This window comes from Ahaetulla prasina, chromosome 1 (assembly GCF_028640845.1).
Source record: "Ahaetulla prasina isolate Xishuangbanna chromosome 1, ASM2864084v1, whole genome shotgun sequence".
Classification (NCBI taxonomy): Eukaryota; Metazoa; Chordata; class Lepidosauria; order Squamata; family Colubridae; genus Ahaetulla; species Ahaetulla prasina.
The window spans coordinates 253,382,915-253,402,615 of record NC_080539.1 but is presented as its reverse complement, the minus strand read 5'-3'; the positions used below and the strand labels follow the sequence as shown (position 1 = coordinate 253,402,615).

Below are 19,701 nucleotides of genomic sequence, written 5' to 3'. Positions count from 1 at the left end.
AGGTCTAGGCAAATTGAGATGTGAGCAGAGCAACATGCCTCAATGAGGCTTCTCTCTAAACAGAGGGCAAGACGTATGTGACCGCAGCCAACTGGCTACAAAGATTTAAATAGCCTCTTTGCTTACAGTCTTGGTTGGCGATAACTTTTTGATTTCCTAGCTTTTGCATCTTATTCATGACTCTTGACCATTGGACCAGCTGACTACCTGATTTGGCATTCTATGACTCTTGGGTGATATTTGGACCATGCTATTGTTTCTTAGATTGTATTCTATTCTCTTCAGGCCCTTTCACTCACATTGCTGTCTGACCATTTTGCAACATGGGGATTATAGCGGTGTTGGATGCTTACCAAGGCAACTGTTAGATAAGTGGATAGAAGAGACTGAAGACAGGCTTCAACAACAACTCCTTTTTTTTAAAAATTTACATTTATATCCCGCCCTTCTCCGAAGACTCAGGGCGGCTTACAGTGTGTAAGGCAATAGTCTCATTCTATTTGTATATTTACAAAGTCAACTTATTGCCCCCCCAACAATCTGGGTCCTCATTTTACCTACCTTATAAAGGATGGAAGGCTGAGTCAACCTTGGACCTGGTGGGACTTGAACCTGCAGGCTGCTGTGTTTTAATAACAGGCTATCTTACAGCCTGAGCCACCACGGCCCAGTACAATCCAGCAGCCAGCCTCTCTGACAGCCAGCCCTTTTATAGGGAGCGGTCAAGAGGACTAGCCAATCACCTTCAAGCTCTTTTCCCACTTGAATAGCAGACCAGAGGGAAAACTTCGTTTGTCAATATCTAACAGCAACTGGGTTATTATTATTATTATTTATTCGATTTTTATACCGCCCTTCTCCCGAAGGACTCAGGGCGGTGTACAGCCAAGGTAAAACAAACAGTACAATATACAATTAAAAAACAAATTAAAAAACTTATTACATAATTGGCCTAAAAACTTTAAAATATATAAAACTAAAAACCCATTAAAAATTAATAATAAGAAATTAAAACCAATAAAAATTTAAGCCAGCCCCGCGCGAATAAATAAATGTGTTTTCAATTCGCGGCGGAAGGTCCGAAGGTCAGGTATTTGGCGTAAACCCGGGGAAGTTCGTTCCAGAGGGTAGGAGCCCCCACAGAGAAGGATCTTCCCCTGGGGGCCGCCAGCCGACATTGCTTGGCGGCCAGCACCCTGAGAAGTCCCTCTCTGTGTGAGCGTACGGGTCGGTGGGAGGTAATAGCAGGCGGTCCCGTAAGTACCCAGGCCCTAAGCCATGGAGCGCTTTAAAGGTAGTAACCAAGACCTTAAAGTGCACCCGAAAGATCACAGGTAGCCAGTGCAGTCTGCGCAGGAGCGGTGTTACACGGGAGCTACGTGAAGCTCCCTCTATCACCCGCACAGCTGCATTCTGGACTAACTGAAGCCTCCGGGTGCACCTCAAGGGGAGCCCCATGTAGAGAGCATTACAATAATCCAAGCGGGAGGTAACGAGCGCATGAGTGACTGTGCACAAGGCATCCCGATCAAGGAAGGGGTGCAACTGCCAAACCAGGCGAACCTGGTGGAAGGCCCTCCTGGAGACGGCCGTCAAATGATCTTCAAACGACAGCCGTTCATCCAGGAGAACACCTAAGTTGCGCACCCTATCCTTTGGGGCCAATAACTCACCTCCAACAGTCAGCTGCCGGCATCCACAGCCACTCCGTCTTGGAGGGATTAAGCTTGAGCCTGTTTCTCCTCATCCAGACCCGTATGGCTTCCAAGCACCGGGACAGCACTTCAACAGCTTCATTGGGGTGGCCTGGGGTGGAAAAGTACAGTTGAGTATCATCAGCGTACAGCTGGTATCTCACCCCAAAGCCACTGATGATCTTACCCAACGGCTTCATATAGATGTTGAACAGAAGGGGCGAGAGAATCAATCCCTGTGGCACCCTACAAGTGAGGCACCTCGCGGCCGACCTCTGCCCCCCTGTCAACACCGTCTGCGACCGGTCGGAGAGATAGGAGGAGAACCACCGATAAATGGTGCCTCCCACTCCCAATCCCCCCAACCGGCGCAGCAAGATACCATGGTCGATGGTATCAAAAGCCGCTGAGAGGTCTACTAGGACCAGGGCAGAGGAATAACCCCTGGCCCTGGCCCTCCAGAGATCATCCACCAACGCGACCAAAGCTGTCTCCGTGCTGTATCCGGGTCGGAAACCGGACTGGAACAGGTCTAGATAGACAGCTTCATCCAGGTATTGGGGTAGCTGCCGCGCCACAGCACTCTCTACAACCTTCGCAACAAAGCGAAGGTTGGAGACCAGACGATAATTACCAAAAATAGCTGGGTCCAGGGAGGGCTTCTTGAGGAGGGGTCTCACCACCACCTCTTTCAAGGCGGCAGGGAAAACCCCTTCCAGCAAAGAAGCATTTATAATCCCCTGGAGCCAGCCTCGTGTCACCTCCTGAGTAGCCAGCACCAGCCAGGAAGGACACGGGTCCAGTAAACATGTGGTGGCGTGGAGCCTCCCCAACAACCTGTCCACGTCCTCGGGAGCCACAGGATCAAACTCATCCCAAACAGACTCAACAGGACGTGTCTCCTCCCTCTCGCTTGGATCATCCCAATTTCGGTCCAGACCATCCCGGAGCTGAGCGATTTTATCGTATAGATAACCACTAAACTCCTCGGCACGTCCCTGCAAAGGGTCATCCCGCACCTCCTGATGAAGGAGAGAGCGGGTCACCCGAAACAGGGCGGCCGGGCGGTTATCTGCCGACGCAATGAGGGTGGAAGCGTAGGAACGCCTCGCCTCCCTCATTGCCACTAGGTAGGTCCTAGAATAGGACCTAACTAGTGTCCGATCAGCTTCGGAACGACTGGACCTCCAAGTATTCTCTAGGCGTCTTCTCCGGCGTTTCATCTCCCTCAGCCCCTCGGAGAACCAAGGGGCCGGACGAGATCTGCGCCAGGTCAGAGGCCGCAAAGGCACGACATGGTCCAAGGCCCCAGCTGCGGCCTGTTCCCAGGCCACAACTAGTTCCTCAGCCGAGCCGTGGGCCAGATCCTCAGGGAATGGCCCAAGCTTCGTCAGGAACCTCTCAGGATCCATCAGGCGCCTGGGACGGAACCAACGTACAGGTTCCGTCTCCCTGCGATGGTGGGTGGCGGTTCGGAAGTCCAGGCGAAGGAGAAAATGATCTGACCATGACATCGGTTCTTTTACTAAGTTATCTAATTCCAGATCATCATGACTTATAAGATACGGGAGATGAGGGAACATTAGACTATTAGTCTAGTGCAGGGATGTCCAAACTTGGCCCCTTGAAGAGTGGTGGACTTCAACTCCCAGAATTCCACAGCCAGCAACTTGCTCATATTTATAGCTCATGCTGGCTGGGGAATTCTGGGAGTTGATGTCCACCACTCTTCAAGGGGCCAAGTTTGGACACCCCTGGTCTAGTGATTTTGTCTTTTAATGGAGACACCTTTTTGATTTTGTCTTTTAATGGAGACATCTGAATAATAATGCTTTCCCTTTATGCCAATGTGGGCAATCTGCAGGACATCTTCAGTCAACTGTGTTTCATTTGTGGCATTCTAGCATGCTGAGATCATCTCACTGAGATTTGGCAGGAAAATGATTGACTTTCAGTGGTATGATTTTTGATAGGCAAATCTACTTTCCATATACTCAATCTCCCCCTGTAATGACCTAAAATCATGCTGCCAAACTTTGCACATGTCCTGGTGTGCAATTTTGTACCTTTTTAAATGATTAAAAACCTGGGGGCCCATAATCTGGCATTATATTATCAGTCATTTTATGTTTATGTTCATCTGTGTAGTTTTCTTGATAAAATACAGGAGTGGTTTTACCATTATTTTTGCCTGTGCAGCATGAAATGATATATTTGCTCTTGTTGCTAAAGGGATCATTTGTCTCCAGAATCTTCTTGTATCCCTATTTCCTGATACAGGGGCCTGCTTGCTTTGGCTTGGAAGCTGGGATGACTTTTACATCCTGGGTGACCCTTCTGGGAGGATACAGGTAGTCCTCAACATATGACCACAATTGAGCCCAAAATTTCTGTTGTTAAGTGAGAAATTTGTTAAGTGAGTTTTGTCCCATTTTACGACCATTCTTGCCACAGTTGATAAGTAAATCACTGCAGTTGATAAGTTAGCAACCCAGTTGTTAAGTGAATCTGGCTCCCCCATTAACTTTCCTTGTCAGACAGTCACAAAAGGTGATCACATGACCTTGGGTCATAGCAACGGTCATAAATATGCCAAGCATCTGAAATTTCGTCACATGATCATGGGGATGCTGCAAAGGTCATAAGTGTGAAAAACGGTCACTTGTTTCATTGCCGTTGTAGCTCTGAACGGCCACTAAATGAGCTGTTGTAAGTTGAGGACTATGTACGTGCCTGGCATAAACTCCTGGAGTTGTCTGCTCTTCCCTCCTAGGAACATTCCCCCCACCCCCCACATACAATGAAGCAGCATATCTATAATGTAAGGGGAATCATTCTCATATAGAACTCTAAAACACTTCTTACAGTATTTCCTTCCTTCAGTTTCCTTCAAAATAATTTCATAATTTTAAATTTGAATTCCTAGAAGCTTCTTGTTTTTCCCTCACTACCCACTATCCCATTCCCCCTCTCCCCCCCCTCTCTCCATCCAAATCAGTGCACTTTTGCCTTTCTTTATCATAACGATTCCTTGTTTTATTTCAGTTCATGTTTTTTCTCTTTATATACCTTTATGTATCTTTCATTGCTTTTTTTTTGCAGCAATGGTTCTTTTGTTTGCATGTTTTTCTTAGCCACAGCTTCTTTCACTTTCTCATTTTACACAGTCTTTTTTGTATCTTCCAGAAGCATAATTCCACGCAATCTTTTATTTAAGCCGATATTTAAAAGTTAACATTCCTCCCTTCTCTACTGTATCATTTCAAAATAATAAGTTATGCCTTGGATATACAGCATGATCCTCTATGCAGATGCTTTCTTGGAAGAAAGTCACCCTGTTCGGTGCTCAGTGCAATTTTTAATTCTCAGTATGATTTATTATTTTTTTAAATTTATTTACATTTATATCCCGCCCTTCTCCGAAGACTCAGGGTGGCTTACAGTGTGTAAGGCAATAGTCTCATTCTATCTGTATATTTACAAAGTCAACTTATTGCTCCCCCAACAATCTGGGTCCTCATTTTACCTACCTTATAAAGGATGGAAGGCTGAGTCAACCTTGGACCTGGTGGGACTTGAACCTGCAGTAATTGCAGGCAGCTGTGTTTTAATAACAGGCTTCTTACAGCCTGAGCCACATCGCGGCCCTGTATGAGGAAGTGTTATGCCTGAGCAGAAACCCATTTCTTTCTCACTATCCTTTTCAGCGCTTCCTTCACCTCCTTATTCCTTAGGCTATAGATGACAGGGTTTACCATTGGAATCACTACTGTATAAAAGACAGCAGCAACTTGGTCTTGTGCTTCAATGTCACTTGAGGAAGGCTTCAGGTAGATGAAAAGAATTGTGGTGTAGAATAAGGTAACAGCCATCAAATGGGAGCCGCAGGTAGAGAAGGTCTTCTTCCTTCCCCCGCTTGAGTGGATTCTTTGGATAGCAGTGATAATGTAGATGTAAGAGATAAGGATGATGAAGAATGAACACAGTCCTATCAGTGAAGAGATGACAAAAAGCAGAATCTGGTTGAGTTGTGTGTTTGAACAGGCGAGCTTCAAAATTAAAGGTACATCACAAAAAAAATGGTTTATGACATTGGAGCTGCAAAAGGGAAGGCGAAAGGTAGTGTTTGTGTGTACCATGCCATTGGCACAACCCACAAGGTAGGAAGCCAGCACCAGGCAAATACAAACCTTCTTGGACATGACCGTAGGATACAATAGTGGGTTACAGATGGCCACATAACGGTCATAGGCCATAGCAGCTAACAGGAGACATTCTACACTTGCAAACACAGCGTAGAAGTAAAACTGAGCAGCACAACCAATGAAAGAAATGGATTTCTTTTCAGCCAAGAAATTCACCAGGGTTTGAGGGACAATGACAGTAGAGTAACAGAGATCTGAGAAGGACAGGTTGCTAAGGAAAAAGTACATAGGTGTTTGGAGATGGGAGTCAAGACGAATCAGTGCAATCATCCCTAGATTTCCTAAAAGAGTGATCACATAGATGGCTAGAAACACCACAAAAAGAGAGGTGCTGAGCACTGGATTATCTGTGAATCCTACAAGGATGAATTCTGACACTGTGGTTTGATTCCATTGGGCCATGGCATTAGTTCAGTAAGCCTGTAAGACAAAGAAGAATGTCAGGTCCAGAGGACACAGCAAAATCCAATGCAATGCAATCCTTTACTTGCTTACCCCTAATGGGCAGAAGGTTGCTAAACCAGCTATAAACTTCTAACTGAATAGATATACCCTGAAGGATTCTAGGACAGTGGTTCTCAACCTTTAGAGTGCTGCGACCCCTTTAATACAATTCCCCACGATGTGGCGACCCCAACCGTAAAATGCGCCTCAGCAGCCGCAGAGGGGGAAAAAAAGCGGCAAACTGTTTTTTTGAATTTATCGCGCCTGTATTGGCTAGCATAACATAACATAACATAACATAACATAACATAACATAACATAACATAACATAACATAACATAACATAACATAACATAACATAACAGGAAGGGACCTTGGAGGCCTTCTAGTCCAACCCCCTGCCCAGGCAGGAAACCCTACACCATCTCAGTCAGATGGTTATCCAACATTTTCTTAAAAATTTCCAGTGTTGGAGCATTCACAACTTCTGAAGGCAAGTCGTTCCACTTATTAATTGTTCTAACTGTCAGGAAATTTCTCCTTAGTTCTAAGTTGCTTCTTTCTTTGATCAGTTTCCACCCATTGTTTCTTGTTCTACCCTCAGGTGCTTTGGAGAACAGCCCGACTCCCTCTTCTTTGTGGCAGCCCCTGAGATATTGGAACACAGCTATTATGTCTCCCCTAGTCCTTCTTTTTGTTAAACTAGACATACCCAGTTCCTGCAACCGTTCTTCATATGTTTTATCCTCCAGTCCCCTAATCATCTTTGTTGCTCTTTTCTGCACTCTTTCTAGAGTCTCAATATCTTTTTTACATCGTGGCGACCAAAACTGGATGCAATATTCCAAGTGTGGCCTTACCAAGGCATTATAAAGTGGTACTAACACTTCACGTGATCTTGATTCTATCCCTCTGTTTATGCAGCCCAGAACTGTGTTGGCTTTTTTAACAGCTGCTGCACACTGCTGGCTCATATCTAAATGGTTATCCACTAGGACTCCAAGATCCCTCTCACAGGTACTACTATTGAGCAAGGTACCACATATACGGTACTGGTGCATTTTGTTTTTTTGGCCTAAATGTAGAACCTTACTTTTTTCACTGTTGAATTTCATTTTGTTAGATAGCGCCCAACGTTCAAGTCTGTCAAGATCTTTCTGTAACTTGAGCTTGCGATTGCCTTGAGGATGGAGGCATTAAAGCAGAGACTCCTCCCCTATTAAGTTTATTGCGCCTGAAGCCAGATTAGGCTAGCGATTGGGAGTGATTGCAGCTGGCTTGAGAGGGAGACATCAGAGCAAAGATTTCTCTCTTTTTTAATTCATCACGCCTGAAGCCAAATTCGGCTAGTGATTTGAAGAGCCTGCAGCTGGCTTGTAGAGTCAACCATTGGAGCGCGATTCTTTGACTCGCAAGTATACTTCCCATATTTCCAATGGTCTTAGGCGACCCCTGGCAAATCGTCATTCGACCCCCAACGGGGTCACGACCCACAGGTTGAGAACCGCTGTTCTAGGATGAAGCTACCCCAAACCTCTTCCCCCCCTCCCCCCAGGACGGCATACACTCTTAATTTGGGCTTCTCCCTGACGGAAAGTATTCCTTCCTCCTTTTGAAAGCTTTCTGATGTCAAAGCTCCACTATTTCTCCAGGCGCACATTCTACACAAAAATGGACTGACTCATACTGCTGTAAATCTAAAAAATGTTAAGAATAGCTTAAAATATATAGCTATTATTATTGCTCATTCTCTTTTATGCTCCTTTTTGTTGCAATTTATTAGATATGTTAAAACAACCTAGGGACACATATAATAATTAAAGATGTAAATGTGATGCTGAATTATACTCCAGATACATGGAATCTAACATTTTATGAAGAATTGAGCAAAGAAAATTGTCCTATAGAGATTTTTTTAAAAAGTATGCTCCTGGTATTAAACTATAGTATTGATAGATGGGTTCTTTTATCACTTTTGAACATGTCTTTATATTGTGCAAATAAAAAGATGGAACACCATGTTTCCATATGGTCTAGGTTTAATATGTTAATGAATTTAGTTATTGCAATATTAATATTATATGGCTCATTTTTCCCTTCAGTTTTAGTTCATGCTAATCACTATTTTGTATATGTTTTTCTGATTGTATTACCACAATTTCATTATTATTAGGATATACATATTACAAAATAAAAAAGTACCCTCCCCCCAATATGAAATAAATCTTTGCAGGTCTGTCTACATTGTAGAAAATATCAAGACCAAAAAGCATATGTGGAAAAATCAAAGGGCTCACACCCACCATAATACTGGCACAAGCACATAGTGGAAATAAATAGATAAACAAACTTCGACCAATTTGATTTTGAAAAATTTTAGAACACAGCTGCCACTTGTGAATTTTTAACATTTAAATGTTTGAAAATGCATTGCACTTGAAATGAAGAATGTTGTTAGAAACATACTATCAAGGGAAGCTTTACTGTGTTTAGATTGTGCTTAATGAACTCCTATTAGAAGCTTTTAACATTTTATTTAAAAAATCATTACTAGTGAATAGGGTAGAAGATAATGCATTCTTTTTGCTTAAAGCTATCCCAACAGGTATCACTATAGCCTGGGGTGAAATCCAGCAGGTTCTGACAGGTTCTGGAGAACTGGTAGCGGAAATTTTGAGCAGTTCAGAGAATTGATAGTGGAAATTTTGAGTAGTTCGGAAAACTGGCAAATAGCATCTCTGGCTGGCCCCAGATGGGGTGGAAATGGAGATTTTGCAGGATCCTTCCCCTACCATGCCCATCAAGCCATGCTCACCAAGCCACGCCCACAGAACCGGTAGTAAAAAAAAATTGGATTTCACCACTGCTAAAGCCTATCTATCTGCTGCCTAAAAGAAAAAGGCACCAAAAAGCATTTCTCTTCAATTGATGTGTGCTGTTATATCAAGGTTCAAATATACCTGCAGACCACACAAAACTTTTGCAGTGTGAAGAAAAGAAGACTGAAGGAAAACACAATGTATATGCTCAAGTACATTCAAGAAAATGCAGAGAAAACGTGCAGGAACTGCTTCTCATGCGGAAACTAAGAGCCCAAGTAACTAGTGGAAATTGCAGTTATCTGGAACAGTCAAACCATGAAAATCATCCATTTCTGGAGGTTTTAAAGAAGGGGTTAGACAGCCACTTCTCAATGGCTGAATTGGTATTTTTGCATATTGCAGAAGGTTGGATTAGATTATCTGTACGGCCCCTTCCAATTTTACAGTTATGTTACTCTATGAAAATTGCCCATACCTAACCTCATCTGAAGATATAGATGGGCAAACCATTTCTTGTAGGCATTGGATGGACTCCATTGCTTACAGTGGAGTCCATCCCTCTACAATCCCCCCACAGTGCAAACCCCTACAATCATTCCTGCTGTTTTGTGATGGCACATATTCTCTCCCCCCCCCCAATCACAGGTAGAGCATATGTTAAATCTTGCAGCTTAATCTTTCCCTATCAATGACAAAGGAGGTGGGGGGAAATCCATTTTAAAAAGAACGTGCAGCTTTTGACTGGAGAAATATTTTCTGCTATTATGGAATCAGCCACAGATGCCGCAGCCAGGGCACAATAGCTTGCTCTCTAAGAAAGGATGTTAATATTTACCTTCCTCTGAGGAAGATGTTGGGTGACATCTGAGACAGCTGGAACTTATTCAGAGCAACAGAAACCATTCATAAGTGTTCTTATGATGAATTGTAATATCTCTGTGTACTCTTTTATTTTGATTGTACCTGTGGAGAGAGATATTTGCTCCAGTTCTGAATGAGTGATGTTTGAAGCCAAAACTTATCTATCACATGAATTATAACTGAGTATGAAATATGTTGAGAAGGGTCTTAGCTCCTGCCTTTTGCTTATCTCATTATAAATCAGTGGAACTACTTTGGAACATGTTTCAGAGGGGTTGTCATGCTAATCCAGTGGTTCCCAACCTTTTCTTGTTTGAGGCACAACCTTTTCTTGTTTGAGGCACCCTTGGAAAGCCTTTCAAAAGTTCCCGGCACCCTTATAAGGAAATAGATATTTAAAATCTCTGTAGCTCAAAAGTTCCCGGCACCCTCAAAAGATCTCACGGCACCCCTTAGTGCCGCGGCACACTGGTTGGGAACCACTGTGCTAATCCATTCTAGAAAAAACAACAGGTAAGTCTTTAGAGCAAGTAAGCGCTGAGGTGCAATGTGAGTTCTGACAAACTGTTACTCATTGTTGCCTGGTCTTTTACAGGTTTCTGTTCATTTTTTTTAAGCATTGCATTTTTTTTTCATCTGAGAGATCTCATAGGAAGCCTCTGAAAAGTCTGGTGGCATGACAACAATTTAGCATGGAATAACAGGAGCTAAACATTCAGACTGCTGTGTAACGTAATTATTTCATAAGTTTAAGGAATTGCAAAGTTTGTGACATTGTTCAAATTATATTTTTAAAGTAATATTTTGCAAAGACTTACTTATTCACAGAAAATTGAGACTTGTAAGGAATCAAACCCTCATCTAAACTTGTTTAAAACTAATGTTGAGATAGATTTCTTTTTAAATAGGTATGTTGTAATTGTTATTGAAAATATCGAAGAGCAAGACTTTGGACTTTACTCTTGTCTCCTCATCTCACATTCCTTCAGGCCATCCCTGATTCATTTCAAGTAAAGAATTAAGACTGGAATTTGGAGTAGATAGTTCTGGGATTGTGAAGGATTTTTTCTCCAATAATGCCATGAACCCACAGTTGGTTCAAAATATTTTGCCTCTTGAGACAAAGAAGAAAACAACATCTCTTCTTCCATTCCTTCTACAAGACTGAACTGAGCTGACAGTAGAATGTTTAACATTGACATGAGAGCAATATTTCCATCACTCTTGCAGGCACTATACTAATTTTGAATCCATGGTCAGATTTCAGGCTATAACATTCTCTCCTTCAATATCTTACTAATGCTTCCCTGGAGGAACTACAGCACTTTGTCCAAAGAGAGGACTAGTTTTATATTAATTTAGCAAAAAATCTTACAAGGTAAATATTTTGAAAAGGTGGCCCTTCTAATAATAAAGAAGACATCAATTATTTAGTGAGAGAATCTAAAACCACTTTTTGAAGCTCTACCTCTTTACATAGGACATGTTTTTGTTTGATCTCTGGCCAAGGGAAAGCAAGCACTGATGTGGACACAAGACACCAAATGTACTCTGCATAATCCTGAAAGTGAGTTTATAAAGTAGAACTTGCCGTTTTTGAAAGCCAGTAGCGTTACTCATGTTTTAACCATTAAAATAGCCCTTAACTATCTTCTATAAACATTAGAACATTATAGAAAAGAAAACATTCGTCTACAGCATATAAAGAGAATTTGTATAAGATGTTTTACAGGTGGCATTTGTCCCTGACAAGAATTGCAAGAATGTTTAAGGATAAATCCGAAAAATGTTGGAAGTGTCATCAGACACCTGGATCATATTACCATATGTGTGGACATGTGTCGAAGCAAAAAGATATTGGACTAAGATGCACACGTGGTTGGAGAAAATGATTAAAAGACACATAGACTTTAAGCCAGAAGTCTTTCTGTTGGGAATTATTCCTGAGATATATACTAGAGATGTAAAATATTTGACTGTGAATATTATTACAGCAGTTAGGATTTGTTTGCTAAAAATTGGAAAAATGAGAAATTACCTTTGCAAGAGAAAAGTAAACATTCAAACAGAACTTTGAATAAAACTGTGTCAGTTTCATGGAAAGAATAGCTGTTGCTTAAGAATGCATGGATTTATTAACAGAACTGTGCTAAAGTCCAATGGTATTATTTCTCTCAATGCTTTTGGGAAAGGAAGGGTAACAGTCATTTTCTCTTCACACTTTGAAATAAAATTAATTTATCCCAATAAGGCAATAAAGGCAAATGTTATCACTCTTTTTTTAAAAAAAAAATGCGGATGGAATTTCAGTAGGTGTTTCTTTCCTCACCAATGTAGGAGAAATAGCACCTGCCAATATTCTATACCACTTCATTTTTGCAACCTGGCATCCTGAATTCCACTTGTATCTCAAGTTCTTTTATCAAAGACCCTGGCCAAATGACAGAAATGAAGGTAGAATTTTGCAATGCTCCTGTGCTGCAAATTAACTCTGAACCAATTTTAATTGTTTGGGTAGGAAATAACACTTCCCAAGCACAATATAAAACATCCAAAAATCTAACGGGGAATCTGCCTTCAATGCATGCTGTAAATTCTCCTATCTTTCATTCCATCCTATGGATGAGGAAAAGGAGATTGTCTGTTTGATTAGGTTCTTCTTTTAGAGTAAATTAGCATCAGTTTACACTTACCATTTATGTCACAGCTTGTCCCTTTTTTTTTGCTTTTGATAGAGAGTCTCATAAATATTTACAACAATTCTGGGCCTACCCTCTTTCTTTTAATATTAAATCTATGGAAGGACATATTTCTTTTCTTCTATATCCTCCTTTCTGCTTTAGCTCTGCCACTACATCTCACTAAGAACAGCTTTGGAGATCCTCCTTATTTATGGGCTTTTATCATTAGAGACAAATCTTTATATGGTGGATTTGTGACTGGGTCCTCCTCCCTGAGGATCGCCTATTCTCAGCAGCACAGATGAAGGAATGATGGCTATTAATTTGTTTATTTCAGAATGAAATAAATACAAAGCGAATGCTGCATCTATATTTAGACCACAGAGAAATATAGACTGCTTATTCTCAAGCTGAATTAATTTAGTTGTGACCAGGATCAATTTAAGGAATTTGGAAACCCAATGTAATTGCCAACCCTGCAAGGTACACCAGATATGAAAATGAAAACCACAAGAAGAATGCAATAATATTTTATTGATAGTGTATAGTAACAGAATCTTACAAGTTTGACTGTGCTTTTCCTCAATGGTGGGATTCAAGTAATTTAACAACCGGTTCTCTGCCCTAATGGTTTCTTCCAACAACCAGTTGCCAAACTGCTCAGAAAGTTAACCACCGGTTCTTCCGAAGTGGTACGAACTGGCTGAATCCCACCACTGCTTTTCCTCCTTTCCCTTTTGTACCCAGGGTCTCAGGGTACTTCTTAATACTCTTTCTACTCCCAACACTTAAGGAATGCTTTTGTATTTGTTGCTTACGTAACAGTTTCAGTATGTTTGCTTCAGAATGACTTCCCTGGCTTTCTATACCACCCAACACGCAACCCTAGTGTGATACTGCAGAAGGGTTCTTCCAAATGAGATGGAAACAATAGTAGGTTTGCTTGCATTGACAAACTAACTTGGGAACACGCCTCATATAGTAAAATCCTACTTAGAAGAAGTATGCCATTGGTCTGATCTATGCATTGTCTAAGACTGGGGACTTGTCTTGCTTCAAACTCCTTTTGGCCTGATTTTTGTGTGGCCAAGATGCATCCCGCTTAGCCCTATACTTGAACTTGACCCCTTGAAAATCTTTTTAGCCCAGAGACTAACATAAAGCTGCCTTGGCCAGCAGGTAGACTGGACTTTTCAATTGGTCTGTGACAAATATGAAGCACTTTCTCAGGAGTAGAGTGACAAGGACAGGCAGTGTTTCTCCGCCCCATTTTTGCATGTCCATAAGTAACATCTTAATGCTACAAGCTCTGCTTTTCTGGGCTACAGTGTAGCTACATGTTATGACTCCTGAAACTGGCACTAGTTGTGATTCAGGATAGTCAACATCAGGGGTGAAATCTAAAAATTTTCCCTACCGGTTCTGTGGGCGTGGCTTAATTGGTGGGCATGGCTTGGTGGTCAGATGACTGGGTGGGTGTGGCCAATAACAATAAATAATAAAAATAATAAACAAAGTATAAAAAAACAATAAGAGGTACCAAAAACCAACTTTCACACTTTACACACACACAACACAACACAACACAACACAACTGACTCACACACAATGTAAAAGCAGCTGCACTTCACACTTCACACAGCCACAAAAAGCTCAAAAACCAACTTTCACACTTTACACACAACACAACACAACTGACTCACACACAATGTAAAAGCAGCTGCACTTCACACTTCACACAGCCACAAAAAGCTCAAAAACCAACTTTCACACTTTACGCACACACAACTGACACACACATACACAAAATACCACATACAGCTTTCTGAGATTTTGTGTGTTTGTATAGTTAGAGTGAAACACTACAGAAACACACCAAATCTCAGAAAGCTGCACAAATATTTTATTTTATTATTTTATTTTATTTTATTTTATTGTGGACTTCAATTCCCAGAGTTCCTCAGCCAGACAGCATTAATCACTCAGTGGTGAAATAGATTAGCTAAATTTAGATTAGTTCACTGTAGTGCTAAAAGGGAAACTGGGGCTTTCCAGCTGTGAGAAAAGCCATGAGGTCGATCAGTAATCAGGTAAGTGGCTTAGACTCTTTTAAAAGGAGTTTTTCTACATGTTTTCTACAGAAAACATGTTTTTTAAGGTTCTGCTGATGAGGAACTCAGGTGAGATCCCCAGAGTAGCGTTTAAATTTTTTTTTTAAGTTTAAAGGCTGCCGATCGCAGCTGAGGGGTGGGATCCTCAAAGGCTTTTTTTTTTACTTTTAAAGACAGGTTTCGGCTGAAGCAAAACCTTCTTTTAAAAGTAAAAAAAAACCCTCTGCTGATGGTGGGGCTAAGCAGAGGCAGGGGGGCGGGGCCAGGGATTTTTGCTACCGGTCCTCTGAACCAGCAGCCGCCATCGCTACCAGATCGCGCGATCCGGTCCGATCCCGGAGCATTTCACCCCTGGTCAACATGTTCACTTCATATGTGGTTGCTCACTGTGAACTGAACATTTTACTACGTGAGCTCTTTAACAAATTTCTTCCACATTCTCATTCCTTTTCTAGAAACTTAAGAACTGACTATGATATCAGACTACTGTACATTACAAATATTTGAAAAACAAAGGGAAATTGACAGAAATATTACTGTGATATTCCTGATTCGCCAGTTGCGCCCCTTCCTTGACCGAGACGCCTTACGCACAGTCACTCACGCCCTCTTCATTTCCCGCCTGGACTATTGCAATGCTCTCTACATGGGGCTCCCCTTGAAGAGCACCCGGAGGCTCCAGTTAGTCCAGAATGCGGCTGCGCGGGTGATAGAGGGAGCACCGCCTTGCTCCCATATAACATCCCATATGCTCCCATATAACACCCATCCTGCGCGGTCTACACTGGCTACCGGTAGTCTTCCGGGTACAATTCAAGGTTTTGGTTACCATCTTTAAAGTGCTCCATGGCTTAGGACCGGGATACCTTCGAGACCGCCTTCTTCCACCGATTGCCTCCCAACGACCCGTGCGCTCCCACAGAGTGGGCCTCCTCAGGGTGCCATTGACCAAACAATGTAGGTTGGCGACCCCCAGGGGGAGGGCCTTCTCTGTGGCAGCACCAGCCCTGTGAAACGAGCTTCCTCCAGGATTATGACAACTCCCCGACCTCCGGACCTTCAGACGTGAACTGAAGACTTTATTATTTCAGCATGCTGGACTAGCCTAAGAATAAAATGTTTTAACTAAATTTTAAGGGTTTTTTTAATGGGTTTTTATCGTTTTTAGTGATTTGGCCATGATAATATTTAGTTTTAATTGGGTTTTTAATGCTTATTTATTATATTGTTTTTAATATGCCTGTGAACCGCCCTGAGTCCTACGGGAGATGGTACGGTATAAAAGTATGATAAATAAATAAATAAATAAATAAATAAATAAATAAATAAATAAATAAATAAATAAATAAGTGATTACATGGGAAATAACACACCAGTGACAGAATTCATACTCACTGGATTAACAGAGGACTCACAGTTGCAGCTCATCATCTTTGGGGCATTTTGGGGCAGCTCATCATCTTTGAGGCATTTTGGGGCATGCCATCACCCTGGTGGGAAACCTAAGCATGATTATGTTAATCAGGATCAGTCCTTCTCTCCACACACCAATGTACTTTTTTCTTAGCAGCTTATCTTTTTTGGATATTTGTTATTCCTCCCGTGTCACTCCAAAATTCCTATTCAATCTTCTAAAAGAAAAGAAGATTATTTCCTATGGGGGTTGTTTAACTCAGCTTTACTTTTATAGTCTATTGGCCACCATAGAGTGCTATCTCCTAGCTGTGATGGCCTATGATCGCTACGTGGCAATCTGCAGTCCTCTACTCTATTTCATCACAATGTCCCAAAGGAAGTGTGTTCAGCTGATAGCAGTTGCCTACATTGCTGGGATCATTAATGCTTCCATTCACACAATGGCTGCATCTAGACTGTCCTTCTGTGGCCCAAACCTCATTAAGAGTTTTTATTGTGAGGGCCCTCCCCTTCTTGCTCTTTCCTGCTCAGATGTCAGTCTTAATTATCTCTTGGTTTTTATTCTTGTTGGCTTTAATTTAATAACAACAAGCATGACTGTTCTCAACTTCTACACGTATATCCTGGTCACCATTTTAAAGCTCCATTCTGCTGCAACCCATAGGAAAGCTTTCTCCACTTGTACATCTCACCTCATGGTCATCATCATTTTCTATGGATGTCTCAGCTTTATGTATGTACGGCCAAGCTCTAGGCAGAGTTATCACCTAAACCAAATGGCCTCTGTGTTCTATGTAGTGGTGACCCCCATGCTCAACCCATTAATCTACAGCATGAGGAACCAGGAGGTAAGAGGTGCCTTCAGAAATATCCTAGAAAGGAAATTTCATGTTCAACAGATATATATTTGAAAACTATTGCTCTTTGCCAAAATTTAGGTTTAGAGAACAGCTGTTCTAGTAGAAAAAGTTTAACTATTGTGTGTCATTAGTTGTTGCATTTGTTTTATTAAGGCCATCTGCAAATTGGTCATGTGTGCATTTTCTTGATGCTGATGTTTCAACAATGCTGCTTCCAGATACTGAGAGGATAGGGGATCAGATGTTATTCCTGAAATTCCGTTCCTTGGAAGAGGGTATGAGACTTGCAAAATTGATGTCAGCATTCCCAAATAGAGCAGACTGGAAGCACGACCAGAGGAGCTAATTTGACATTATTGTAAGGCTATATTACCAGAATCTTGCATGCCTGACAGTATAAATTTCCCACTGTTTTTTTTATACCCTACAAAGTTAGCGGGTTTCCTTTCTGAGTTTCTTTGCCCAGTATGCATCTGTAGGCTATATCCTCTCTTATCTGATCATTCTCTATGCAGAATCTCTTCCTCCTCCCCATCTTCCACTGACATTCCCACACAATGTTACAGTGAAGTTTCAGTTACAGATTTCAGATTTTACTTATTTAACTAATTTATACATTCAGTCAAATGAGTGTGCATCTTCAATAAAAAAATATTCTGTTTCAAAGAATGGGAGTAGGAACTGAAAAAAAAAATGATTCCAGGGGATATCTGACAACATCACTTGGAGGTCCAAGGTTGAGATATAGACTTGAGCATCATCAGCATCCTGACGATACCTTGTCCCATGCCAATGTATGACTTCATGCTCTGGTTTATGTAGGTGTCAATCAGGAATGGAAAAGAACTGAATTCTGAGGCACATCACAAAGTAGATCTCTTAGGCAAGATCTCTCTTTCTCTCATTCTTCACCCACAATACTAACTGAAAAGGCCACAAGGAAACAGGAATGCCACTGCAGAACTGATATTGAACACTTACATCCTTGAGCTCCCATGAGTTACCATGTTGGTGGAATTCGACAAGGGATCACAGAGGGTGAGAAAGGTGCACCACCTCAATCATGGTCCCATCACACGTTATGAACAAGCATGACTAGTGATGTTTCTATACAGTGTTCAGGTGTTAAACTTGACTTGAAAGGAATCCTGATAATCTGCTTCATCCAAACACCTTGGAGTTGCTAGAAATTATCCAATGCAATTGAGCCTAATGATGATTTACTGAAATGGTAAAGATCCCAAAGTCTCCAAAAGGGCAGGTGCACCAAACTTCAGTCAAGAAAAAATTTCCCACATGATACTTTCTGGGAGACCTTTATCAACCAGGAGCAGCATGGATATAAAATGCCAGTGGACACACCCACAGCTCACAAGAACCCAGTCACTTTCTCAGGGCCCAAAGTACAAATTCTCGGTTCTCACCAAATAATCACAAAAGATTGTGCCTCAGCCAACTCCACAGGATCTGCATTTTTCATCAGAGTTCAACTCCTAGTGAAATCACATCAACAAAGTATTGCCATTATTAAATAGGGTTTAAAATCACTGCTCTCCAACTCGGTATAGGTTTTTAAATATTTTCTCTGAATGATACTATTACTATTTTGAACAGTTTTGTTAATATATTTTTTCTATTTTAAATAATAATAAAAACCACATTTTTGAAAGGCACTGTCTACATGGAGTACAACATGTGTGGGGAAATGATTTGATAAAATACTTAATAAAGTGAAAGAGAGAATGTGATTTCTACTGAATATTACATTTTCCACTGGTAAATATTTCAAATTGCAATTTGATTTATTTAATCCTCACTGTGTAATTAACACAAATTAGTAGATGGAGCAGTTTGTAGCACTTCAGGGAGATGTTTCCCAAACCAATATTTTTCACAGTAGAATTATCTTCTCCATCACTCCAAAGAGAGTTGAGGAAACATTAATGTCTGCAGAAATGTATAAAGCTGTTCAGTTACTGAAGATTGAAGGAAAATATTTGAATTGTTTTAGAGTTGCGTAAATTTCAAAAATCTGCAATCTGAAGCTTGAAAAAAAATACAGATATTTTAATATGTGAAGGAAGTTGTTGAGCTGCAAGAAAACAGGAGGGTTTGATAACCAAAAAGATAACTATACATTTGTTGTATTTTATTGTTTGTGAGAGTTTCCTTTAGGTTATTGTTACTTCAAAGAGAATTGACTGTGTGTTCAGAGAAGGTTCAGATCAAGCCTGTATGTCATGCATATAACCTGCACAAGGCCATTTAAATTTTTAAATATGGTGTTTTATATAGCTCATATTGCATCAGAAACCATGGGAAGCGTGGCAATCTAAGAAGACCTCAATAATTGCATCTTTTTAAAAAAAATCCCTTTATATATTAGGAAATTTAGAGGTTCAGTGAGGAATTATCATTGTTACTAGGTACATAAGATATGAGAGTCAGCATTGTTCGCTATTCAGAATTCATTTCATCATCTCAAGCAATGAGGAGCCAAGTAGTCCAAAGATCAGCTTCTACAAGTCATAGAACACGTAGATCCAGCAATGAATCAACAAAACAATATATACGGTTGAAAGCAGTAAGAACTTTTCTTCTCTTAGC

The 19,701-nt window shown here is 41.1% G+C and overlaps 1 protein-coding gene and 1 pseudogene across 4 annotated transcripts; one reads left to right on the top strand and one right to left on the bottom strand.

Annotated features, from left to right (window-relative positions):
* Positions 1-5,356: 5,356 nt before the first annotated feature.
* Positions 5,357-15,648, bottom strand: LOC131204768 (olfactory receptor 5AS1-like). Of its 4 annotated transcripts, XM_058196350.1 has the most exons (3): positions 12,019-12,030; positions 11,457-11,494; positions 5,357-6,278 (listed from the first exon to the last, which is right to left on the bottom strand). In XM_058196350.1, the coding sequence occupies exon 3, from the start codon at positions 6,167-6,169 to the stop codon at positions 5,357-5,359; it is 813 nt and encodes a 270-aa protein (XP_058052333.1). In that variant the 5' UTR covers positions 6,170-6,278; positions 11,457-11,494; positions 12,019-12,030. The 4 variants fall into 4 exon arrangements, with proteins under 4 accessions (XP_058052333.1, XP_058052341.1, XP_058052326.1 ...); XM_058196358.1 differs by lacking the exons at positions 11,457-11,494; positions 12,019-12,030 and adding an exon at positions 15,632-15,648; XM_058196343.1 differs by lacking the exons at positions 11,457-11,494; positions 12,019-12,030 and adding an exon at positions 8,466-8,490 and having other exon boundaries at positions 5,357-6,291.
* A 527-nt stretch (positions 15,649-16,175) lies between these two features.
* LOC131184360 (olfactory receptor 8D4-like) lies at positions 16,176-17,145 on the top strand (annotated as a pseudogene).
* Positions 17,146-19,701: the final 2,556 nt, after the last annotated feature.

Bases quoted from the DNA above. Each gene is read 5' to 3' on its own strand.
- LOC131204768 (XM_058196334.1), bottom strand. From the start codon at position 7,317: ATGAGCCAGCAGTGTGCAGCAGCTGTTAAAAAAGCCAACACAGTTCTG. The intron at 6,291-7,084 runs AACATATGAAGA...CATGGCCCAATG, and splicing joins ATTAGGGGACTGGAGGATAA to GAATCAAACCACAGTGTCAG.